Source organism: Oncorhynchus mykiss, chromosome 1 (genome assembly GCF_057628025.1).
Source record: "Oncorhynchus mykiss isolate SJ-2025 chromosome 1, ASM5762802v1, whole genome shotgun sequence".
Lineage (NCBI taxonomy): Eukaryota > Metazoa > Chordata > Actinopteri > Salmoniformes > Salmonidae > Oncorhynchus > Oncorhynchus mykiss.
In genome coordinates, this window is record NC_143022.1 from 1,649,903 (window position 1) to 1,677,364 (window position 27,462).

The 27,462-nt window shown below is 46.7% G+C and overlaps 1 protein-coding gene across 1 annotated transcript in view; it reads left to right on the forward strand.

The window, feature by feature from the left end:
- gabrb3 (gamma-aminobutyric acid type A receptor subunit beta3) overlaps positions 1-22,046 on the forward strand; it is a 51,744-nt gene extending 29,698 nt beyond the window's left edge. The window contains exons 5-9 of the mRNA XM_021608164.3: positions 2,247-2,329; positions 9,241-9,378; positions 12,079-12,231; positions 18,065-18,327; positions 20,771-22,046. Of these exons, the coding sequence (XP_021463839.3) occupies positions 2,247-2,329; positions 9,241-9,378; positions 12,079-12,231; positions 18,065-18,327; positions 20,771-21,118 (985 nt within the window). The 3' untranslated portion in view covers positions 21,119-22,046. The remainder of the gene's footprint in view (positions 1-2,246; positions 2,330-9,240; positions 9,379-12,078; positions 12,232-18,064; positions 18,328-20,770) is intronic.
- The last annotated feature ends 5,416 nt before the right edge of the window (positions 22,047-27,462 follow it).

Consider the following 27,462-nt stretch of genomic DNA (forward strand, 5'->3'; position numbering starts at 1 on the left):
ATCGGACCAGACAGGCAGTGTGTTGGTTCATTTAAACAGGCCACATCGGACCAGACGGGCAGTGTTTTGGATCATTGAGACCAGGCCACATCGGACCAGACGGGCAGTGTTTTGGTTCATTGAGACCAGGCCACATCGGACCAGACAGGCAGTGTTTTGGATCATTGAGACCAGGCCACATCGGACCAGACAGGCAGTGTTTTGGCTCATTTAAACAGGCCACATCGGACCAGACAGGCAGTGTGTTGGTTCATTGAGACCAGTCCACATCGGACCAGACAGGCAGTGTGTTGGCTCATTGAGACCAGGCCACATCGGACGAGACCAGGCCACATCGGACCAGACAGGCAGTGTGTTGGCTCATTGAGACCAGGCCACGTCGGACCAGACAGGCAGTGTGTTGGCTCATTGAGACCAGGCCACATCGGACCAGACAGGCAGTGTGTTGGTTCATTTCAACAGGCCACATCGGACCAGACAGGCAGTGTGTTGGTTCATTTCAACAGGCCACATCGGACCAGACAGGCAGTGTGTTGGTTCATTTCAACAGGCCACATCGGACCAGACAGGCAGTGTGTTGGCTCATTGAGACCAGGCCACATCGGACCAGACAGGCAGTGTGTTGGCTCATTGAGACCAGGCCACATCGGACCAGACAGGCAGTGTTTTGGCTCATTGAGACCAGGCCACATCGGACCAGACAGGCAGTGTTTTGGCTCATTGAGACCAGGCCACATCGGACCAGACAGGCAGTGTGTTGGCTCATTGAGACCAGGCCACATCGGACCAGACAGGCAGTGTTTTGGCTCATTGAGACCAGGCCACATCGGACCAGACAGGCAGTGTGTTGGCTCATTGAGACCAGGCCACATCGGACCAGACAGGCAGTGTGCTGGCTCATTGAGACCAGTCCACATCGGACCAGACAGGCAGTGTGTTGGTTCATTTCAACAGGCCACATCGGACCAGACAGGCAGTGTGCTGGCTCATTGAGACCAGTCCACATCGGACCAGACAGGCAGTGTGTTGGTTCATTTCAACAGGCCACATTGGACCAGACAGGCAGTGTGCTGGCTCATTGATACCAGTCCACATCGGACCAGACAGGCAGTGTGTTGGTTCATTTCAACAGACCACATCGGACCAGACAGGCAGTGTGTTGGCTCATTGAGACCAGGCCACATCTGACCAGACAGGCAGTGTTTTGGCTCATTGAGACCAGGCCGCATCGGACCAGACAGACAGTGTGTTGGTTCATTTCAACAGGCCACATCGGACCAGACAGGCAGTGTGTTGGCTCATTGAGACCAGGCCACATCTGACCAGACAGGCAGTGTTTTGGCTCATTGAGACCAGGCCACATCGGACCAGACAGGCAGTGTGTTGGTTCATTTCAACAGGCCACATCGGACCAGACAGGCAGTGTGTTGGTTCATTGAGACCAGGCCAATGGCTCTCTATTAACGTATGTGTCGTCTTAGTGAGTCAGACCAGTTCCAGGGCACACCTCCAGAAGAGACTGCTGTAGTGGGTTCATGTTTCAACCAGAGGTTTCTTCAGGACCTGCGTGTTCAGGGCTTCATGTTGTTGGTTCAACACAGACAAATAGAACCCACACAGCTCTTTCTAGCTCTGGAGGTGGCAGCTGGAAAAGGGCTGACATTCTCATTGCTGTGTGTGTGTGTGTGTGTGTGTGTGTGTGGTGTGTGGTGTGTGGGGGGGGGGGGGGTAATAAGTGGGTGGGTGTGTGCATGTGTGCTAAGGTACGGAGAATCCGAGCATGTCAGTCCTGTTCAGGTGGCCGGTCCTGTTCAGGAGGCCAGTCCAGAATCTTTACTCTGTCTATCAGGGCTCCCGAGTGGCGCAGCAGTCTAAGGCACTGCATCTCATTGCTTGAGGCGTCACCACAACCGGCCGTGATTGGGAGTCCCATAGTTGTGGGAACCCACAATTGGCCCAACGTAGTCCGGGTTTGGCTGGTGTTGGCCGTCATTGTAAATAAGAATTTGTTCTTAACTGACTTTCCTGGTTAAATTAAATAAATAAATATCAGCATGTCTGTACCTTTCTGTAGGATGTGTTTGCCTATCTTTTATTCAGTCCCAAATGGCACCCTATTCCCTAGTGTACTAGTTTTCACCAGAGGGGCCTTGGTCAGAAGTAGTGCACTATAAAGGGAAACGTTAATGGACTCGCACCATGCCTGTTTCTTAATCTGTGTCATAATGTTGGTCTGTTTGATGTAGGATAACAACGACGGCTGCCTGTATGATGGACCTGAGGAGATACCCACTGGACGAACAGAACTGTACTCTGGAGATAGAGAGCTGTGAGTAAACTAGATATCAAACCAAATCAAATTATTGGTCACATACACATATTTAGCAGATCTTATTGCGGGTGTAGGGACATGCTGTAGTGTTCCTAGCTCCAACAGTGCAGTAATATCTAACAATTCACAACAATACACACAAGATAAAAGTAATATAATTAAATTAAGAAATATATATATTAGGACAAGCAATGTCGGAGTCCGGTGTATAAAAAATATATATGTGATGCGATGTATAGACACTATACTATATATTCTATCCACATACTGTCCATATTAGGATCGAATAGTACATTTCCAGCCATAGTTGAATAGGATGAGCATTGACTATAATACAGTATATACATATGAAATGAGTAAAACAGTATGTAAACATTATTAAAGTGACCAGTGATTCCATGTCTATGTACATAAGGCAGCAGCCTCTAAGGTGCAGGGTTGAGTAACCAGGTGGTAACCGTCTAGTGACGATGACTAAGCTCAGGGCAGGGTACTGGACGGGGGTCAGCTAGTGACGGTGACTAAGCTCAGGGCAGGGTACTGGACGGGGGCCAGCTAGTGACGGTGACTAAGCTCAGGGCAGGGTACTGGACGGGGGCCAGCTAGTGACGGTGACTAAGCTCAGGGCAGGGTACTGGACGGGGGTCAGCTAGTGACGGTGACTAAGCTCAGGGCAGGGTACTGGACGGGGGCCAGCTAGTGACGGTGACTAAGCTCAGGGCAGGGTACTGGACGGGGGTCAGCTAGTGACGGTGACTAAGCTCAGGGCAGGGTACTGGACGGGGGCCAGCTAGTGACGGTGACTAAGCTCAGGGCAGGGTACTGGACGGGGGTCAGCTAGTGACGGTGACTAAGCTCAGGGCAGGGTACTGGACGGGGGCCAGCTAGTGACGGTGACTAAGCTCAGGGCAGGGTACTGGACGGGGGTCAGCTAGTGACGGTGACTAAGCTCAGGGCAGGGTACTGGACGGGGGCCAGCTAGTGACGGTGACTAAGCTCAGGGCAGGGTACTGGACGGGGGCCAGCTAGTGACGGTGACTAAGCTCAGGGCAGGGTACTGGACGGGGGTCAGCTAGTGACGGTGACTAAGCTCAGGGCAGGGTACTGGACGGGGGTCAGCTAGTGACGGTGACTAAGCTCAGGGCAGGGTACTGGACGGGGGCCAGCTAGTGACGGTGACTAAGCTCAGGGCAGGGTACTGGACGGGGGTCAGCTAGTGACGGTGACTAAGCTCAGGGCAGGGTACTGGACGGGGGTCAGCTAGTGACGGTGACTAAGCTCAGGGCAGGGTACTGGACGGGGGCCAGCTAGTGACGGTGACTAAGCTCAGGGCAGGGTACTGGACGGGGGCCAGCTAGTGACGGTGACTAAGCTCAGGGCAGGGTACTGGACGGGGGCCAGCTAGTGACGGTGACTAAGCTCAGGGCAGGGTACTGGACGGGGGTCAGCTAGTGACGGTGACTAAGCTCAGGGCAGGGTACTGGACGGGGGCCAGCTAGTGACGGTGACTAAGCTCAGGGCAGGGTACTGGACGGGGGCCAGCTAGTGACGGTGACTAAGCTCAGGGCAGGGTACTGGACGGGGGCCAGCTAGTGACGGTGACTAAGCTCAGGGCAGGGTACTGGACGAGGGTCAGCTAGTGACGGTGACTAAGCTCAGGGCAGGGTACTGGACGGGGGCCAGCTAGTGACGGTGACTAAGCTCAGGGCAGGGTACTGGACGGGGGCCAGCTAGTGACGGTGACTAAGCTCAGGGCAGGGTACTGGACGGGGGCCAGCTAGTGACGGTGACTAAGCTCAGGGCAGGGTACTGGACGGGGGCCAGCTAGTGACGGTGACTAAGCTCAGGGCAGGGTACTGGACGGGGGTCAGCTAGTGACGGTGACTAAGCTCAGGGCAGGGTACTGGACGGGGGCCAGCTAGTGACGGTGACTAAGCTCAGGGCAGGGTACTGGACGGGGGTCAGCTAGTGACGGTGACTAAGCTCAGGGCAGGGTACTGGACGGGGGCCAGCTAGTGACGGTGACTAAGCTCAGGGCAGGGTACTGGACGGGGGTCAGCTAGTGACGGTGACTAAGCTCAGGGCAGGGTACTGGACGGGGGCCAGCTAGTGACGGTGACTAAGCTCAGGGCAGGGTACTGGACGGGGGCCAGCTAGTGACGGTGACTAAGCTCAGGGCAGGGTACTGGACGGGGGCCAGCTAGTGACGGTGACTAAGCTCAGGGCAGGGTACTGGACGGGGGTCAGCTAGTGACGGTGACTAAGCTCAGGGCAGGGTACTGGACGGGGGCCAGCTAGTGACGGTGACTAAGCTCAGGGCAGGGTACTGGACGGGGGCCAGCTAGTGACGGTGACTAAGCTCAGGGCAGGGTACTGGACGGGGGCCAGCTAGTGACGGTGACTAAGCTCAGGGCAGGGTACTGGACGGGGGCCAGCTAGTGACGGTGACTAAGCTCAGGGCAGGGTACTGGACGGGGGCCAGCTAGTGACGGTGACTAAGCTCAGGGCAGGGTACTGGACGGGGGCCAGCTAGTGACGGTGACTAAGCTCAGGGCAGGGTACTGGACGGGGGCCAGCTAGTGACGGTGACTAAGCTCAGGGCAGGGTACTGGACGGGGGTCAGCTAGTGACGGTGACTAAGCTCAGGGCAGGGTACTGGACGGGGGCCAGCTAGTGACGGTGACTAAGCTCAGGGCAGGGTACTGGACGGGGGCCAGCTAGTGACGGTGACTAAGCTCAGGGCAGGGTACTGGACGGGGGCCAGCTAGTGACGGTGACTAAGCTCAGGGCAGGGTACTGGACGGGGGCCAGCTAGTGACGGTATAATTGCACCAGAGGGGATGGCTGTCGTTTTACTGGCTCCTAACCAACTGTGCTGTTTTTCCACATTGTTTGTAACTTATTTTGTACATAATGATGCTGCTATCGTCTCTTATGACCGAAAAGAGCTTCTGGACATCAGAACAGCGACTACTCACCTCGAACTGAATGAAGAGTTTTTTTTCTTTAATGAGTCTAACTCGAAGGATATACTGCTTTGTCAAGACAAGGCCCAAATCCCCATCATCAGCGTGAGGAAAAGACGGAGGAAAAGCGGGAGGAGGGCGGGTTGCAAGGCTTTCGCCGACGAATAGGTAAACCACCACTACCCTCCGTACTATTGGCCAACGTGCAGCCAATCATTGGAAAACAAACTGGACGATCTACGATTAAGACTATTCTACCAACGGGACATAAAAAACTGTCATCTTATGTTTCACCGAGACGTGGCTGAACGACGACACGGATAATATAGAGCTGGCTGACTTCTCCATGAATCGGCAGGACAGAGCAGCTACATCTGTTAAGACGAGGGGCGGGGGTGTGTATTTGTCAATAACTGCTGGTGCACGTCGTCTAATATTAAAGAAGTCTCGAGGTAGAATACCTCATGATAAGCTGTAGACCACATTATCTACCAAGAGTTATCATCTATATTATTCGTAGCCATCTATTTACCACCACAAACCGACGCTGGCACTAAGACCACATTCAACCAACTCTATAAGGCCATAAGCCAGCAATAAAATGCTCATCCAGATGTGGCACTCCTAGTGGCCGGGGACGTTAATGCAGGGAAACTTAAATCCATTTGACCTAATTTCTATCAGTATGTTACATGTGCAACCAGAGGGGAAAAAACTCTAGACCACCTTTACTCCATACACAGAGACGCATACAAAGCTCTCCCTCGACCTCCATTTGGCAAATCTAACCATAATTCTATCCTCCGGATCCCTGCTTACAAGCAAAAACTAAAGCAGGAAGTACCAGTGACTCAGTCAATACGGAACTGGTCAGATGACGCGGATGATAAACTACAGGACTGTTTTCCTGCACAGACTGGAATATGTTCCCGGATCCATCCAATTGCATGCCAGTCACCGGCTTCATAAATAAGTGCATCAACGACGTTGTCCCCACAGTGACTGTACGTACATTTCCCAACCAGAAGCCATGGATTACACGCAACATCAGCACTAAGCTAAAGGCTAGAGCGGCAGGTAGCCTAGTGGTTAGAGCATTGGGCCAGTAACTGAAAGTTTGCTGACTCGAATCCCCAAGCTATTAAGAAATCCCGCTATGCCCTCAGACAAATCATCAAACAGGCAAAACGCCAATACAGGACTATTATGGGCTACAAAGGGAAACCGAGTCGCGAGCTGCCCAGTGATGCGAGCCTACCAGACTAGCTAAGTGCCTTTTATGCTCGCTTCGAGGCAAGCAACACTGAAGCATGTATGAGAGCACCAGCTGTTCCGGATGACTGTGTGATCACACTCCCTGTAGCTGATGTGAGCAAGACCTTTAAATAGGTCAACATCCACAAAGCTGCGGGACCAGACAGATTACCAGGACATGTACTCAAAGCATGCATGGACCAACTGGCAAGTGTCTTCACTGACATTTTCAACCTCTCCCTGACTGAGTCTATAGTACTTACATGTTTCAAACAGACCATCTCGGTGCCCAAGAAAGCGAAGGTAACCTGCCTAAATGATTACCGCCCCGTAGCACTCACGTCGGTAGCCATGAAGTGCGTTGAAAGGCTGGTCATGGCTCACATCAACACCATCATGCCGGAAACCCTAGACCTACTCCAATTTGCATACTGCCCCAACAGATCCACAGATAACAAAATCTCAATCGCACTCCACACTGCCCTTTCCCACCTGGACAAAAGGAACACCTATGTGAGAATGCTGTTCATTGACTACAGCTCTGCGTTATGGTGCCCACAAAGCACCATAGTGCCCACAAAGCTCATCACGAAGCTAAGGACCCTGGGACTGAACACCTCCCTCTGCAACTGGATCCTGGACTTCCTGACTGGCTGCCCCCAGGTGGTAAGGGTAGGCAGCAACACATCTGCCACGCTGATCCTCAACACTGGGGCCCTTCAAGGGTGCGTGCTCAGTCCCCTCACCGCCTGGTATGGCAACTGCTCTGCATCTGACCGTAAGGCTCTACAGAGTGCCATCACTGGGTCCAAGCTTCCTGCCATCCAGGACCTCTATACCAGGCGGTGTCAGAGGAAGGCCCTAAAAATTGTCAGACTCCAGTCACCCAAGGTATAGACTGTTCTCTCTGCTACCGCACGGCAAGCGGTACCAGAGCACCAAGTCTAGGACCAAAAGGCTCCTTAACAGCTTCTACCCCCAAGCCATAAGACTGATGAACAATTAATAAAATGGCCACCCAGACTATTTACACATTGACCCCCCCCCCCCCCCCCCTCTTTGTTTTTACACCATCATGCCGGAAACCCTAGACCCATTCCAATTTGGGGGTGGGTCCAATTTGCATTCTTGAATGTTCCAAATAGAAATTCCCTTTTAATAGAGTCAATGTTATTTCTTATTCAACAAGTCAGAGAGGCATTTTTGTTCTACATAGCCTACTTTTTACCTATTTTTCTGTTACTACTCGCTGTTTATTATCTATTCATAGTCACTTCACGAATTACCTTGACTAACCTGTATCCCCGTTAACTCAGTACCGGTACCACCTGTAAATAGCCTTGTTATTGTTATGTACATTTCTTGTGTTACTCATTTTTGTATAATTTTTTTATCGCTTTAGTTTATTTAGTAAATATTTTATTATGAACTGCGCTGTTGGCCTGTAAGTAAGCATTTCATGGTCTACACCTGTTGTATGGCTATTTAACAGTCTGAAATGTAAGGTGTTTTTCAGTCTCTCGGTCCCATCTTTGATGCACTTGTACTGACCTCGCCTTCTGGATGGTAGCGGGTTGAACAGGCCTTTTCTCGGGTGGCTGAGGTCCTTGATGATCTTTTTGCCCTTTCTGTGACATCCAGTGCTGTAGGTGTCCTGAAGGGCAGGTAGTGTGCAGTTGCCATACCAGGCGGTGCAGTTGCCATACCAGGCGGTGATAGAGTCCTCTGAAGAGGAGATCAAGAGAGAGATCGATAGAGTGGACTCTGTACTTTATCCATGATGTCTCCTAACTCATCAGTACATGTCTCCCCATAAAACTGCTGAAGGTCACTTATGAACAGCCGTAAACAGCGTATCTGTTGGTCTGCCTACCAATGAGACTGGAAACACTGTCAGGCTATCTCCAAAATGGCACCCTGTTCCCTATGTAGTGCACTACTTTAGACCAGAGCCCTGTTCCCTATATAGTGCACTACTTTAGACCAGAGGCCTGTTCCCTATATAGTGCACTACTTTAGACCAGAGCCCTGTTCCCTATATAGTGCACTACTTTAGACCAGAGCCCTATTCCCTATATAGTGCACTACTTTAGACCAGAGCTCTATTCCCTATATAGTGCACTACTTTAGACCAGAGCCCTATTCCCTATGTAGTACACTACTTTAGACCAGAACCCTATTCCCTATATAGTACACTACTTTAGACCAGAACCCTATTCCCTATATAGTACACTACTTTTGATCTGGAATAGGGTGCTATTGGGGACACAAACGCTTTGTCAGCTAGACATCAGGCTAATAGTAGATTTACGTCAGCCTCATGTAACTAACTATCTATTACCCACGAGCCTCTGCTCTTTCTGTGATTCACAGGACTTCATCATACTCTGTCATCACGAGCCACAAATATCACTTAGCCTGAATGCTAATGAAATAGATGAGTCATCTTAATGTGTCAACTAAATTAATGACAAGGCTAGTGTAAGTTAGTGCTTTAGTGTGTTGGCTTGGGTTACATAACCTATATTTTACTTTCATTCGCACATATTTAGTAGTTCACTGCATTCAATAATCTACAATACGTTATTTCTCGTCAGACTCGCATAGTTAACTAGATTCAACTATGATTTCTATTATGTTGAGTAATGAACTAAGTATGGCGCATGCCTGTGTGTTTCTGTGTGACAGATGGCTACACCACAGATGACATCGAGTTCTACTGGAAAGGGGGGGAGAATGCTGTGACAGGAGTGACTCGCATCGAGCTGCCTCAGTTCTCCATCGTGGACTACAAACTGGTTTCCAGGAATGTGGTCTTTTCCACAGGTACAGTAACGGCCATGGAGAGCCACGATTAGGGTTGCTTTTACAGAAAACGTAGGTTTGACGGTTCCCGGAATCAGGAGGGAATCTAGAATCCTCCAACTAGGATTTCTGGGAAACCTGGGAGTTTTGTGGAAGTTAATGTAATATTGCAAAACGTATCATGATCATATTATACAGTCCCCGTGTTTGGTATCATGATCATATTATACAGTCCCCGTGTTTGGTATCATTATCAAAAAAATTGGCGCACTCTTTTGTGATTTGTTTTTTGTTTGTTAGACAAAACCAGACCAACAGCCTCTGATGAAGTTTCTGTTTTGTTAGAGAAACCAGACCAACTGCCTCTGATGAAGCTTCTGTTTTGTTAGAGAAACCAGACCAACTGCCTCTGATGAAGCTTCTGTTGTTTGTTAGAGAAACCAGACCAACTGCCTCTGATGAAGCTTCTGTTTTGTTAGAGAAACCAGACCAACTGCCTCTGATGAAGCTTCTGTTTTGTTAGAGAAACCAGACCAACTGCCTCTGATGAAGCTTCCGTTGTTTGTTAGAGAAACCAGACCAACAGCCTCTGATGAAGTTTCTGTTTTGTTAGAGAAACCAGACCAACTGCCTCTGATGAAGCTTCTGTTTTGTTAGAGAAACCAGACCAACTGCCTCTGATGAAGCTTCCGTTGTTTGTTAGAGAAACCAGACCAACAGCCTCTGATGAAGTTTCTGTTGTTTGTTAGAGAAACCAGACCAACTGCCTCTGATGAAGCTTCCGTTGTTTGTTAGAGAAACCAGACCAACTGCCTCTGATGAAGCTTCCGTTGTTTGTTAGAGAAACCAGACCAACTGCCTCTGATGAAGTTTCTGTTGTTTGTTAGAGAAACCAGACCAACTGCCTCTGATGAAGCTTCCGTTGTTTGTTAGAGAAACCAGACCAACTGCCTCTGATGAAGTTTCTGTTGTTTGTTAGAGAAACCAGACCAACTGCCTCTGATGAAGCTTCCGTTGTTTGTTAGAGAAACCAGACCAACTGCCTCTGATGAAGCTTCCGTTGTTTGTTAGAGAAACCAGACCAACTGCCTCTGATGAAGCTTCCGTTGTTTGTTAGAGAAACCAGACCAACTGCCTCTGATGAAGCTTCCGTTGTTTGTTAGAGAAACCAGACCAACTGCCTCTGAAGTTGCCATTGCCTCGAACTTTATTGTAACTTTTTTTTTTACTACGCAACAATCTCTCTCCCAGCTCCCTCCAAAATGTTATGTTCCTGTGTATTGTATTGTGATGTCGTTTTCAGGTACTCAAACACTCCATTGAAGAGTGATCCAGAATAATAGTTATTGTCTGGGGTCCTGTAGTGTAGTGGTCCTGTGCTGTGATCCAGAATAATAGTTATTGTCTGGGGTCCTGTAGTGTAGTGGTCCTGTCCTGTGATCCAGAATAATAGTTATTGTCTGGGGTCCTGTAGTGTAGTGGTCCTGTGCTGTGATCCAGAATAATAGTTATTGTCTGGGGTCCTGTAGTGTAGTGGTCCTGTGATCCAGTATTAGAGAGTTATTGTCTGGGGTCCTGTAGTGTAGTGGTCCTGTGATCCAGAATAATAGTTATTGTCTGGGGTCCTGTAGTGGTCCTGTGATCCAGAATAATAGTTATTGTCTGGGGTACTGTAGTGTAGTGGTCCTGTGCTGTGATCCAGTATAATAGTTATTGTCTGGGGTCCTGTAGTGTAGTGGTCCTGTGCTGTGATCCAGTATAATAGTTATTGTCTGGGGTCCTGTAGTGTAGTGGTCCTGTGCTGTGATCCAGAATAATAGTTATTGTCTGGGGTCCTGTAGTGTAGTGGTCCTGTGATCCAGAATAATAGTTATTGTCTGGGGTCCTGTAGTGTAGTGGTCCTGTGATCCAGAATAATAGTTATTGTCTGGGGTCCTGTAGTGTAGTGGTCCTGTGATCCAGAATAATAGTTATTGTCTGGGGCCCTGTAGTGTAGTGGTCCTGTGATCCAGTATTAGAGAGTTATTGAAGCTATAGACTACTGTCTACTCTATTACTGAAGCGATAGCCTACTGTCTACTCTATTACTGAAGCGATAGCCTACTGTCTACTCTATTACTGAAGCTATAGACTACTGTCTATTCTGAGTATTTGATGAATGTATTTGCAATTTTGATGGTATAATATAGTTTTGATGAACTTATTTATGTTTTGAGAAGGCAACTACATTTTAGAAATGCATTGACTGTTTAGCAAAAGGCCAGAGTTCTTTGTCTAGTGTACTGTTTTGAAAATCGATTGTTCCAGAAAATGATTGTACGCGATTGAGAAACTGTAATGTCATCGAAGCATAAACATTTATTATTATTATTATACTGAGAAATGTAAATTTCCATTTCCATTGTGGTCTCAATGCTAAGTTGCGAACAAATCATTTGGACTTTGGTCCAGGGTTGCTTGTTACCATGGTGACACAAACTGCCGTTGCTATGGGAACGTGAAACAAGCCACAAAATAAGATAAGCCTATCACTGTGTTTGTGCCGCTCGAGCTAAGCAGCAGTTCTGTCACCTTTTTCCATCTTCTCCCTCTTTTTTACTACGTTGTGTTTCTATAGACAGGTGCCTACCCAAGACTGTCTCTAGGTAGTACAGTCTAGTCTAGTCCAGTCCATTCTGTATGTCTGTCTTGAAATAAGACGCAATATTGTTTTCCCTACAGGTGCCTACCCACGTCTGTCTCTGAGCTTCAAGCTAAAGAGGAACATCGGCTACTTCATCCTGCAGACGTACATGCCCTCCATCCTGATCACCATCCTGTCCTGGGTCTCCTTCTGGATCAACTACGACGCCTCCGCTGCCAGAGTGGCTTTAGGTACTGCCTTTAAAACTGATCTGGAGAGAGAGAGAGAGCGAGACGGGGATAGTGTGACTGTCCCCTCTGAGCCAGTGCATTGGGACACAGAATGCCAGGGGGGTGCTGTGGGGTTATTTAAGATACTCTTTGAAGAGGTAGGGTTTCAGATGTTTTCGGGAACATGGGCAGGGACTCTGCTGTCCTAGCTTCAGGGGGAACCTGGTTCTACCAGAACGGAGTGCTCGGGTTGGGGTGTAGGGTTTGATCATAGCCTGAAGGTAGGGAAGGGCAGTTTCTCTTGCTGCTCCGTAGGTAAACACCATGGTGTTGTAGTGGATGTGAGTTTCGACTGGAAGCCAGTGGAGTGTGCGGAGGAGTGCGGTAACATGGGAGAATTGAGGAAGGTTGAAAACCAAGTGGATTGCAGTGTTTGGGATAAATTGCAGGGGTTTAATGGCACAAGCTGGGAGCCCAGACAACACTGAGTAGAGCAGGAACCTGCAGGAGTGAATCACTGTTTTGATGTTTGCAGAGAATGACAGTGTGTTATCCAGGGTCATGCCAGGTTCTTTGCACTCTGGGAGGACAACACTGTGGAGTTGTCAACTGTGATGGCAAGGTCTTTGAACGGGCAAGCATTCCCCGGGAGTAAGAGCAGCTCTGTCTTGTCGATATTGACCTTGACGTGGTGGACCGACATCCAAGTTGAAATATGCGTGCCGCCACCTGGGAGTCAGAGGGGAGGAAGGATAAAAGTAGTTGAGTGTCATCTGTATAGCAAATGTAGGAGAGACCATGTGAGGACATGACAGAGCTGAGTGACTTGGTCTATAGAGAGGAGAGGAGAGGTCCATCCTCATAGCAGTGATAGGAGAGACCATGTGAGGATATGACCAGTGACTTGGTATATAGAGTGTTACGTGGAGTGGAACAGGGAAACCAAAGAGCAGACTCAGACGAGGAGACTGGGATCAAGTCACCAAGGTATTTATTAAAACGAAGCAGGAAGATGGAGAGCAGTCCAGGGGAAGCTCGGGCGGGTTGCAGGAAACCAGGTGCGGAGAATGAGGCTGGAGCGAGAGGGGTTGGGACAGGGTAACCAGGTGAGGAGACTGAGGCTAGAGCGAGAGGGGTTGAGACAGGGTAACCAGGTGAGGAGAATGAGGCTGGAGCGAGAGGGGTTGAGACAGGGTAAGCAGGTCTGGGGGGGGAATCCAAGGGAGTAGTAGAGTGGGGATTCCAGGACAGAGTAGCAGGATGACGAGACGTGGGACTGGAGACGGGGACCAGAGTCAGAGCGGGCAGAACTGTAGCGGAGAGGAAAACCGTATCAGGCAAGGAAAACAGGCATAACAGGATCTAAATAGTAATAAACGGCTAGAAACATAGACTGGCTGAGCAGAGATTACGATCTGGCAGTGTGGAAGTGGCAGGACTGAGTATTTGTAGAGGTCTTGGTTATGGAACAGGTTGCAGCTGGTGGGGATCTGCTCTGACTCCAGCACACCTGTCTCCAACCACACAATCACACAGAGAGGGAGAGAGAGAGCACTGGGGGAGTGGCGGCAGGTAAAGGAGACACAGGATGAGCAGTAGAGGGCGTGGCAGGAGCAGATGTAACGTAGAGCAAAGAGGATAGGCCTAGAACCGAGTCCTGGGGGACACCAGTAGTGAGACTACGTGGTGCAGTCATAGATCCTCTCCATGTCACCTGGTAGGAGTGGCCTGCCAAGTAGGATGCAATCCAATAGTGTGTAGAGCCTGAGATGCCTAGCCCTGAGAGGGTGGTGGGGAGGATCTCATAGAGCCTGAGAGGGTGGAGAGGGGGAGCTGATGGTTCACGGGGTGAAAGGCAGCGGCTGGATCTAGGAGGATGAGAACAGAGGAGAGAGAGTCAGCTTTGGCAGAGAGTCTCCATGACACAGAGAAGAGCAGTCTCAGTTGAGTGACCCATCTTGAGGAGGAGGTCAGAGACCTGGCCTTCTGGTGTCAGGACAACAACCTCTCCCTCAACGTGATCAAGACTAAGGAGAAGATTGTGGACTACAGGAAAAGGAGGACCGAGCACTCCCCCATTCTCATCGACGGGGCTGTAGTGGAGCAGGTTGAGAGCTTCAAGTTCCTTGGTGTCCACATCACCAACAAAATATAATGGTCCAAGCACACCAAGACAGTTGTGAAGAGGGCACGACAAAACCTATTCCCCCTCGGGAGACTGAAAAGATTTGGCAAGGGTCCTCAGATACACAAACAGTTCTACAGTTGCGCCATTGAGAGCATCCTGACCAGTTGCATCACCGCCTGGTATGGCAATTGCTCTGCATCTGACCGTAAGGATCTACAGAGTGCCATCACTGGGGCCAAGCTTCCTGCCATCCAGGACCTCTACACCAGGCGGTGTCAGAGGAAGGCCCTAAAAATTGTCAAAGACTACAGCCACCCCAGTCATAGACTGTTCTCTCTGCTACCGCACGGCAAGCGGTACTGGAGCGCCAAGTCTAGGTCCAAGAGGCTTCTAAACAGCTATGACCCCCAAGCAATAAGACTCCTGACCATCTAATCAGACTATTTGCATTACCCCCCCCCCTTTTGCGCTGCTGCTACTCTCTTTTATTATCTATGCATAGTCACTTAACTCTACTTAACTCTACCCACATGTACATATTACCTCAATTACCTCAACTAACCAGTGCCCCCACACATTGACTCTGTACCGGTACCCTCCTGTATATAGCCTTCACATTGACTCTGTACCGTAACACCCTGTATATAGCCTCCACATTGACTCTGTACCTTTGCCCCCTGTAATAGCCTCCACATTGACTCTGTACCGGTGCCCCCTGTATATAGCCTCCACATTGACTCTGTACCGGTACCCCCTGTATATAGCCTCCACATTGACTCTGTACCGGTACCGGTACCCCCTGTATATAGCCTCCACATTGACTCTGTACCGGTACCCCCTGTATATAGTCTCCACATTGACTCTGTACTGGTACCCCCTGTATATAGCCTCCACGTTGACTCTGTACCGTAATACCCTGTATATTGACTCTGTACCGTAATACCCTGTATATAGCCTCCACATTGACTCTGTACCGGTACCCCCTGTATATAGCCTCCACATTGACTCTGTACCGTAATACCCTGTATATAGCCTCCACATTGACTCTGTACCGTAATACCCTGTATATAGCCTCCACATTGACTCTGTACCGTAATACCCTGTACATAGACTCCACATTGATTCTGTACCGTAATACCCTGTATAAAGCCTCCACATTGACTCTGTACCGGTACCCCCCTGTATATAGCCTCCACATTGACTCTGTACCGTAATACCCTGTACATAGCCTCCACATTGATTCTGTACCGTAATACCCTGTATAAAGCCTCCACATTGACTCTGTACCGGTACCCCCCTGTATATAGCCTCCACATTGACTCTGTACTGGTACCCCTTGTATATAGCCTCGCTATTGTTATTTTACAGCTGTTCTTTAACTTCTTGTTACTTTTATTTATGTTTCTTATTGATCTTTTTTAAACTGCATTGTTGGTTAAGAGCTTGTAAGTAAGCATTTCACTGTAAGGTCTACGACACCTGTTGTTTTTGTGACTAATACAATTTGATTTGATTTGATTTGAAAAAGCACTTCAGGCAAACAGATTGTAATTTTGGTGCACACAGAATGGAGTCGTGAGTGCATTAAAGTGCCTCTTCTGTTTTCTTCACAATACAACAAACGGGTTCATTCTGTCCAGGACAATCCAGGGTTTAACACATCATCTTATGACTGTGGATCAAACATTACAGCATCCTCAAAATCTCATCTGTCAACACATTCTCACCTCTCTATTTACAGCATCCTCAACGTCTCATCTGTCAACACATCCTCCCCTCTCTATTTACAGCATCCTCAACATCTCATCTGTCAACACATCCTCCCCTCTCTATTTACAGCATCCTCAACGTTTCATCTGTCAACACATCCTCCCCTCTCTATTTACAGCATCCCCAACGTCTCATCTGTCAACACATCCTCTCCTCTCTTTTACAGCATCCTCAACGTCTCATCTGTCAACACATCCTCTCCTCTTTTACAGTATTCTCAACGTCTCATCTGTCAACACATCCTCCCCTCTCTATTAACAGCATCCCCAACGTCTCATCTGTCAACACATCCTCCCCTCTCTATTTACAGCATCCTCAACGCCTCATCTGTCAACACATCCTCCCCTCTCTCTATTTACAGCATCCTCAACGTCTCATCTGTCAACACATCCTCCCCTCTCTATTTACAGCATCCTCAACGTCTCATCTGTCAACACATCCTCCCCTCTCTATTTACAGCATCCTCAACGTCTCATCTGTCAACACATCCTCTCCTCTCTATTTACAGCATCCCCAACATCTCATCTGTCAACACATCCTCTCCTCTCTATTTACAGCATCCCCAACATCTAATCTGTCAACACATCCTCTCCTCTCTTTTACAGCATCCTCAACGTCTGTATTTGCTGCTACAGTATATATCAGGATGTGCAGTATGTGACTGTTACAGTATATATCAGGATGTACAGTATGTGACTGTTACAGTATATATCAGGATGTGCAGTATGTGACTGTTACAGTATAAGTCAAATGAAATGTTATTTGTCACATACACATGGTTAGCAGATGTTAATGCGAGTGTAGTGAAATGCTTGTGCTTCTAGTTCTGACAATGCAGTAATAACCAACGAGTAATCTATCTAACAATTCCAAAACTACTACCTTATACACACAAGTGTAAAGGGATAAAGAATATGTACATAAAGATATATGAATGAGTGATGGTACAGAGTGGCATAGGCAAGATGCAGTAGATGGTATCGAGTACAGTATATACATATGAGATGAGATAAATAATGTAGGGTATGTAAACATTATATTAAGTAGCATTGTTTAAAGTGGCTAGTGATATATTTTACATCAATTCCCATCAATTCCCATTATTAAAGTGGCTGGAGTTGAGTCAGTGTGTTGGCAGCAGCCACTCAATGTTAGTGGTGGCTGTTTATATATCAGGATGTGCAGTATGTGACTGTTACAGTATATCAGGATGTGCAGTATGTGACTGTTACAGTATATATCAGGATGTGCAGTATGTGACTGTTACTGCACATCCTGATATATACTGTAACAGTCACATACTGCACATCCTGATATATACTGTATGTGACTGTTACAGTATATATCAGGATGTGCAGTATGTGACTGTTACAGTATATATCAGGATGTGCAGTATGTGACTGCTACAGTATATATGAGACTGGGAGGTGGGAGGCATTCTAGGCTACTGCATTTAAATTATATTGATTTTCTTTTGATTAACAATAAGCTTCAAACGATTAGAAATAGCTTTTCATTGATGCTATTACTCTCAAAGTTACTGTTAGTTCAGTTTGTGTTATGTCCTCTGTTTACTTCGTGTGAATAGTTCATTCTAATTCTAAAGCTGAAGTTTGATTACCTTATTAGATTACTATAATGACTGGTCAACCAAATAACACACTTTACTTCACTACCTGGAATGTAAAAGGGCTCAATCACCCTGTTAAGAGAAACAAAATCTTTGCTCACCTTATTTGATCGGCTCTACTTAGAACCCACTTGTGTAAATAGGATTAGTATAAATAGGATCTGGGTATTGGCCATCTATACTGACCAAGTTTATTAGATTTAGTTTTGTCAATAAACCCCAATATCCCAGAGGTAGAGCAAATCAGATATTTTCTTATAGGTGGGCGAACTCCGCTCTTGTGCCGTGATGCCTATTGTTTCAAACCAAGGAACTTTCCGCTCCAGGTATCACCACGGTGTTGACCTTGACCACCATCAACACCCATCTGAGAGAGACGCTCCCTAAGATCCCCTATGTCAAGGCCATAGACATGTACCTGATGGGCTGCTTCGTGTTCGTCTTCCTGGCTCTGCTGGAGTACGCCTTCGTCAACTACGTCTTCTTCGGACGGGGCCATCGGATGCAGAAGAAGTTGGCAGAGAAGGTCAACAATGACAGGGCGGCCAAGTTCGACGGCAACAGGGTAACGTTTACCCCCTCAGAAATGGTCAGTAGGTTTATTTTTTATTATTCTGTAATTGGACATCTTGGATTGTTAACTGTGGGTCCCTGTTTTATCTACAGTACATTTTAAGTCACATAACAACGGACAGAGATTGAGACTAATTGTACTCAACGATATGTTGATTGTTCAAATTTGATTGGTCACATGCGACGAATACAACAGGTGTAGACTTTACCGTGAAATGCTTACTTACGAACCCATTCCCAACAATGCAGAGTTTAAAAAATATATATATATTTTCTCAATCAAAACTAAATCAAAACATTGTTTTCTGGGGGACTCTTCCCATTGACCTCCACAGACCTGTAAGTACTAGTACACTATACACAGTATTAGGAGGGCCCTAGGTGAAAGGATGATATTGCCACTAAGATAAACTGACATATAGCATCATAGAGATGAAAGTAACATTGATAAGTCCAGACGTGGATCTTCACAGTAACAGTGTTAGAGTCAGTTCAGTATTAAGTTCCTATATTCAGTTATTCTTCTCTAGGAGAGTGCTGTCAAATGGATGGACATCAATCAGATTCACATGCAGTGGTAGATTCAGTTACAGCATCTAGGTATGAATTCCAAATGGAACCATATTCCGTATATAGTGCACTAGCTGACAAGGTAAAAATCTGTTGTTTTGACCCTGAGCAAAGAAGTTAACCCACTGTTCGCCACTGTTCCCCGGGCGCTGAAGACGACAATGTCCATTAAGGCAGCCCCCCCTGGCACCTCTCTGATTCAGAGGGGTTGGGTTAAATGCGGAAGACACATTTCAGTTGAATGCATTCAGTTGTACAACTGACCAGGTATTCCCCTTTCCCTGTCCCTTACTTTTGACCACAGCCCAATGAGCCCTGGTCAAGAGTAGTGCACTATATAGAGACTACTGTGCCATTTGGGATTCATTCCTAGTATTCTCCAACACTTTCAACATACCTAGCATTAGTATTTTGGCTGCCCTGGTCCAGTATTCATTATTAGATGTCTGAAACGGAGGTCCAGTATTCATTATTGGATATCTGGCTTAACTCGGCTTGAAAATCTATGGCAAGTCTTAAATGGCTGTCTAGCAATAATCAACAACCAACTAGACACTATGGAACACAAAGCTTTTACTATCTCATCCTGGAACTTAAAAGGTCGGAGGTCATCTGACTTTGTCCTAAAGAGCAGGAACCTGGACTTCACCAAATAAATTAGAAGTACAGACATTGTCATCCTTCAAGAAACCTGGTATAGAGCAGACGGACCCAGTGGGTTACAGAGAGCTGGTAGTCCAATCCACCAACCTACCAGGTGTGAAACAGGGAAGAGATGCAGGGGGTATGATAACTTGGTATAAAGCAGACCTAACCCACTCTATTAAATTCATCAAAACAGGAACATTTTACATCTGGTTAGAAATAAATACATAAATAATCTCAACTGAGAAAAATTTCCTCTTGTGTGCTACCTATATCCCCCCCACTAGAATCCCCATACTTTAACGAAGACAGCTTCTCCATCCTGGAGGGGTAAATCAATCATTTCCAGACCCGGGGACATGTACTAGTCTGTGGTGACCTACATGCCAGAACCGGACAAGAACCTGACACCCTCAGCACACAGGGGGACAAACACCTACCTGGAGGTGACAGCATTCCCTCCCCTGTATGCCCTCCTAGACACAACTACGACAACATAACCAACAAAAACAGGTCACAACTGCTGCATGTCTGTCGCGTGCTGGTTCTGTACATAGTGGATGGTAGGCTTCGAGGGGACCACGTTGTTTACGTTCCCCTCTTTGTCACAATCAGCAAATAGTGTCTCTGGAACTTATTTGTGTACTTATTCCTTGCAGTGTTCTTTTTTTTATATCCAAGGGGAAGTGGGATGATCTCTACACGGGGGAGTCATGGAGCCTCAGAGGCCCCTGCATTTGGGTGGGGGAGGCTGTGACGCTCTGCTGCCATTGTTGAGATCAAGGGGCTTTCATATCTCTCACTTCACATCTGTGCAAATTGTCGTTGCAGCCGCAATGCCCGTCCTGTCCTAGCAAGCTTGGTAGCTTAGTGGCCTTACCTTAGCATGAGGTCTGTATATTACAAAATATTTACAGATGATTTTACTTTTTGGATTCAGAAGTAGGTTGACTGAACTCACTCGGTTTTGTGTTGGATGTTATCTCCAGGTTTCTGCTTTTGCAGGTTTTGGTTTGTTAGAAGAAAAAAAATCTGGATAGTCCTTCCAGGTAATCTGGATCAAAATAAGGTTTTAGGTTTGAAATGTAGATTTGGAGTGAAGGTTTTGATGTATAGGTTTGTATCCTATATTTAAAAAAATCCAAGTTTTCAAAGTTCAGCCAAATAATTAATTTTTTTGCAGAAAAGTTCAGAAGGCCATGAGCTCATGACCTCTCTTCTCTTGCTGTCCTTTCCTCTGATAGGTTGACTCTCAGGGCAACATCCTCCTGACAACCCTGGAGATCCACAACGAAGTTGGCGCCGGCAATGAGATCACAACCAGCATCACCGAGACAACTACACGGAACTCCACCTCCATGATATTCAACCAATCAGGCCTCCAGTACCGAAAACCGAGTGCTCTGAGTGGCCGGGAGAGAAACGCCCATGCTCACGTGAAGAAGGCACGGCTACGCAGGCGGTCCTCTCAATTCATAATCAAAATCCCCAACCTGACGGACGTGAACTCCATCGATAGATGGTCACGGGTTGTCTTCCCCTTCACCTTTACCCTCTTCAACTTCATCTACTGGCTTTACTACGTGAACTAGTGGTCTTCAAGCCTCTCCTCAGGGACCCCCAGCCGTTAAATTTTAGATCCACTGAACTAAGTAACAGAAGGGATTTTCACTCCTTAAACTTCTCTTGTTTCTCTAAAGAGTAAAGAAACCCATCTGTATTCGGAGGACATATGACTACGCAGTCCATACTGAGTGCAGAGAAACACTACTACAACACTGAGTTGTGGGGTCTCTTGAACTGTACGTTCAGACGAGCAGAGACAGACGCTTTGTGGAAATACTATCCTTCTGAACACTCCTCTGTACAAACAAGAGGGGGACACAGTAAATGGTATGGGGTTTTCAGAAGCGTTATTTACTTTGATTTATGCCAATTATTGTGACTCTACCCCCTTATTTTAGTGTGAGAAATTCATTGAGCTAAATGAATTCAGTATGCTATTTATCATAGCCCGTTATAAACTGAATGAGAAATGAATTCAGTGTGCTATTTATCATATCCCGTTATAAACTGAATGAGAAATTAATTCAGTGTGCTATTTATCATAGTAGCCCATTATAAACTGAATGAGAAATTAATTCGGTGTGCTATTTATCATAGCCCGTTATAAACTGAATGAGAAATTAATTCGGTGTGCTATTTATCATAGTAGCCCATTATAAACTGAATGAGAAATTAATTCAGTGTGCTATTTATCATAGTAGCCCATTATAAACTGAATAAGAAATTAATTCAGTGTGCTATTTATCATAGTAGACATTATAAACTGAATGAGAAATTAATTCAGTGTGCTATTTATCATAGTAGCCCGTTATAAACTGAATGAGAAATTAATTCAGTGTGCTATTTATCATAATAGCCCGTTATAAACTGAATGAGAAATTAATTCAGTGTGCTATTTATCATAATAGCCCGTTATAAACTGAATGAGAAATTCATTCAGTATGCTATTTATCATAGTAGCCCATTATAAACTGAATGAGAAATTAATTCCGTATGCTATTTATCATAGTAGCCCATTATAAACTGAATGAGAAATTAATTCCGTATGCTATTTATCATAGTAGCCCATTATAAACTGAATGAGAAATTAAATGCACAGCCTTTGAGTCAGGATATGTCTGGTTTATCTGTTGGGATATTACCATTCCAGTCATGTCTATGTTCTATGGACTGTCAGAACAGGATCATATGTACTGTATAGGGTTGCATATGAGCTGAATATTATAGTCATGAATAGTCATTAACAGTCATGAATAGCCATGAATAGTCATTAACAGTCATGAATAACCATGAATAGTCATTAACAGTCATGAATAACCATGAATAGTCATTAACAGTCATGAATAACCATGAATAGTCATTAACAGTCATGAATAACCATGAATAGTCATGTACTGAATCACTTTTGGATACTAATTCCATTGGCTTGGGTCTGACTATTCTGCAAACGATTTACTTTAAAAAAATATATATAAGTACTGAAGTAACCTCTATGTTATCTTGATCTATATTTCACTGTACATTGGAGACAACGTAATGTCAACTCTGCTCTCACCAACCCACACCTCAGTATCACTGTAGTTCATAGGTCACGCCTAACATCCACACTGCCAAGATAAGCATGTCATGGAACTTGAATCATCCATTTTTATTCATTAAACCAGACTTACTTTTATTAATTTTACAATAATCAATGTAAGTCATTTACCTTCCCTGAGTGAAATTATGTTTTCTGATCACAAGAAAACGTGTGTTCCGATCTGCTGTCATGCAATGCTCAATCAAGGCTTTGATGTGGGCCTTACATGTGTTGGCAATACAGTAGGCTCTGACCTTCGTCTGACCTAAACTGTACCCATATCTTTATGAATAGCCTAATGAATTTTGAATTATGTTATTTTTTACAATGTACATACATACCGTAGCCATAGAAAACACAACTCAGGTTCTGAATGGAGAGGTTCCTTATCACAATACACATGATCTATTGTCTGATTGTGTTATTACACAGTATTCCTATACATTTCCCTATGATTGGTTTATAATGTAGCCATACTATATACTACACATGACTACTGCTTTATAATTTCTCAGTGAAGTATCCTGTCCTTTAAGATCTCAGAGAACTGACACTAGGGGTTCTGCTCATACACACTACAACAACATCCCCCTGGTCCAAGACAGACATCGCACATTAGAGGCTCTGTATAGGGAATAGGGTGCTGTTTGAGATGCAGACTTTACACTAGACCCCCCTACAGAGAGTCTAGGCCCCCCTACAGAGAGTCTAGGCCCCCCTACAGAGAGTCTAGGCCCCCCTACAGAGAGTCTAGGCCCCCCTACAGAGAGTCTAGGCCCCCCTACAGAGAGTCTAGGCCCCCCTACAGAGAGTCTAGGCCCCCCTACAGAGAGTCTAGGCCCCCCTACAGAGAGTCTAGGCCACCCTACAGAGAGTCTAGACCCCCCTACAGAGTCTCTACCACCCTACAGAGAGTCTAGACCCCCCTACAGAGTCTCTACCACCCTACAGAGAGTCTAGGCCACCCTACAGAGAGTCTAGGCCACCCTACAGAGAGTCTAGGCCACCCTACAGAGAGTCTAGACCCCCTACAGAGAGTCTAGACCCCACTACAGAGAGTCTAGGCCACCCTACAGAGAGTCTAGGCCACCCTACAGAGAGTCTAGGCCAACCTACAGAGAGTCTAGGCCACCCTACAGAGAGTCTAGGCCACCCTACAGAGAGTCTAGGCCACCCTACAGAGAGTCTAGGCCACCCTACAGAGAGTCTAGGCCACCCTACAGAGAGTCTAGACCCCCCTACAGAGAGTCTAGACCCCCCTACAGAGAGTCTAGACCCCCCTACAGAGAGTCTAGACCCCCCTACAGAGAGTCTAGACCCCCCTACAGAGAGTCTAGACCCCCCTACAGAGAGTCTAGACCCCCCTACAGAGAGTCTAGACCCCCCTACAGAGAGTCTAGACCCCCCCTATGGAGAGTCTAGACCCCCCTATAGAGAGTCTAGACCCCCCTTCCATAGAGTCTAGACCCCCCTAAAGACTCTAGACCCCGAAACAGAGAGTCTAGACCACCCTACAGTCCATACCCCCCTACAGAGAGTCTAGACCCCCCTACAGAGAGTCTAGACCCCCTACAGACAGTCTCATTTTGAGTGTGATTCCATATTTAGGCTAGTTGAGCTGGGAGCATTGAGCATGATTGCAGAGAGAGTAAGCATGCCATAGAACCCTAATCATCTGTTTTTATCCATAACAGAGACTTACCTTCATTCATTTCACATAATCTTAATCATTAACTTCCCTGAGTGAGTAGGACATGAAAACACTTTTAAATTAAACTTAGTGTTTAAAAAAACATTATGAAACATGTATACAAATGGTTATTTTGTCAATAGTACAACAATTTGAATAAAGAAAGGTGAATGAATCCCTCATGAGTCATGTGTTTCTACTCTGTACTCTGACCATTTGTGTGCATCCACACCACATATTACAGTATGCTGTTACTGACCCACATACAGTAGGACGGGCTGTTACTGACCCACATACAGTAGGAAGGGCTGTTACTGACACATACAGTAGGCAGGGCTTTTACTGACACACATACAGTAGGAGGGGCTGTTACTGACACACATACAGTAGGAGAAGCTGTTACTGACCCACATACAGTAGGAAGGGCTGTTACTGACCCACATACAGTAGGAAGGGCTGTTACTGACACACATACAGTAGGAGGGGCTGTTACTGACCCACATACAGTAGGAGGGGCTGTTACTGACCCACATACAGTAGGAGGGGCTGTTACTGACCCACATACAGTAGGAAGGTCTGTTACTGACCCACATACAGTAGGAGGGGCTGTTACTGACCCACATACAGTAGAAAGGGCTGTATGTGGGTCAGTAGGAAGGGCTGTTACTGACCCACATACAGTAGGAAGGTCTGTTACTGACCCACATACAGTAGGAGGGGCTGTTACTGACCCACATACAGTAGGAGGGGCTGTTACTGACCCACATACAGTAGGAAGGGCTGTATGTGGGTCAGTAGGAAGGGCTGTTACTGACCCACATACAGTAGGAAGGTCTGTTACTGACCCACATACAGTAGGAGGGGCTGTTACTGACCCACATACAGTAGGAGGGGCTGTTACTGACCCACATACAGTAGGAAGGTCTGTTACTGACCCACATACAGTAGGAGGGGCTGTTACTGACCCACATACAGTAGGAGGGGCTGTTACTGACCCACATACAGTAGAAAGGGCTGTATGTGGGTCAGTAGGAAGGGCTGTTACTGACCCACATACAGTAGGAAGGTCTGTTACTGACCCACATACAGTAGGAGGGGCTGTTACTGACCCACATACAGTAGGAGGGGCTGTTACTGACCCACATACAGTAGGAAGGGCTGTATGTGGGTCAGTAGGAAGGGCTGTTACTGACCCACATACAGTAGGAAGGTCTGTTACTGACCCACATACAGTAGGAGGGGCTGTTACTGACCCACATACAGTAGGAGGGGCTGTTACTGACCCACATACAGTATGAAGGTCTGTTACTGACCCACATACAGTAGGAGGGGCTGTTACTGACCCACATACAGTAGGAGGGGCTGTTACTGACCCACATACAGTAGGAGGGGCTGTTACTGACCCACATACAGTAGGAGGGGCTGTTACTGACCCACATACAGTAGGAGGGGCTGTTACTGACCCACATGGGGCCATATACAGCATTCCTCACTAATATTCCTTGAATTCATATTGGACCTTGTAGTCATGGCAGGTAATATTCCCTGGATCAGTCATACCCTGGATCAGTCATACCCTGAATCTGTCATATTCTGGATCAGTCATATCCTGGATCAGTCATACCCTGGATCAGTCATATCAAGGATCAGTCATATCCAGGATCAGTCATACCCTGGATCAGTCATATCCAGGATCAGTCATACCCTGGATCTGGGTTTGTCCTGTGGAATAAATATTGTAGATCTAAACGTTTTTTTCTCATAATCCTGGACTATCAGACTAGCATCTTATTATGTTTGCAATCTCAACAAATAATCTGCTCAGACGGCAACCAAACATTATCAAAATCTAGGCTATACATTCTCAGACAACCCAAAAATGCCCTTCCAGACTCCCTCCACCTCCCCAAGGGCGTCGAAGTTAACCACCTAACCGAGGATCTAAACTAACCTAACCACTTTGATGTCCTAACCCTGACCACTTTGATGTCCTAACCACTTTGATGTCCTAACCCTAACCACTTTGATGTCCTAACCCTAACCACTTTGATGTCCTAACCCTAACCACTTTGATGTCCTAACCCTAACCACTTTGATGTCCTAACCCTAACCACTTTGATGTCCTAACCCTAACCACTTTGATGTCCTAACCCTAACCACTTTGATGTCCTAACCCTAACCACTTTGATGCCCTAACCCTGACTACTTTGATGCCCTGACCCTGACCACTTTGACCTAACTCTAACACAGAGGTTGGAACCAAAAATCTCAAATTTGGACTCATTAGACCAAAGCACACATTTCCACCGGTCTAATGTCCATTGATCGTGTTTCTTGGTCCAAGTAAGTCTCTTCTTCTTATTGGTGTCCTTTAGGAATTCGACCATGAAGGCCTGATTCACACAGTCTCCTCTGAACAGTTTATGTTGAGATGTCTGTTACTTGAACTCTGTGAAGCATTTATTTGGGCTACAACTTCTGATGCTGGTAACTCTAATGAAGTTATCCTCTGCAGCAGAGGTAACTCTGGGTCTTCCTTTCCTGTGGCGGTCCTCCTGAGAGCCAGTTAACTCTAATGAACTTATCCTCTGCAGCAGAGGTAACTCTGGGTCTTCCTTTCCTGTGGCGGTCCTCATGAGAGCCAGTTTCATCATAGCAGAAGTAACTCTGGGTCTTCCTTTCCTGTGGCGGTCCTCATGAGAGCCAGTTTCATCATAGCAGAAGTAACTCTGGGTCTTCCTTTCCTGTGGCGGTCCTCATGAGAGCCAGTTTCATCATAGCAGAAGTAACTCTGGGTCTTCCTTTCCTGTGGCGGTCCTCATGAGAGCCAGTTTCATCATAGCAGAAGTAACTCTGGGTCTTCCTTTCCTGTGGCGGTCCTCATGAGAGCCAGTTTCATCATAGCAGAAGTAACTCTGGGTCTTCCTTTCCTGTGGCGGTCCTCATGAGAGCCAGTTTCATCATAGCAGAAGTAACTCTGGGTCTTCCTTTCCTGTGGCGGTCCTCATGAGAGCCAGTTTCATCATAGCAGAAGTAACTCTGGGTCTTCCTTTCCAGTGGCGGTCCTCATGAGAGCCAGTTTCATCATAGCGCTTAATGGT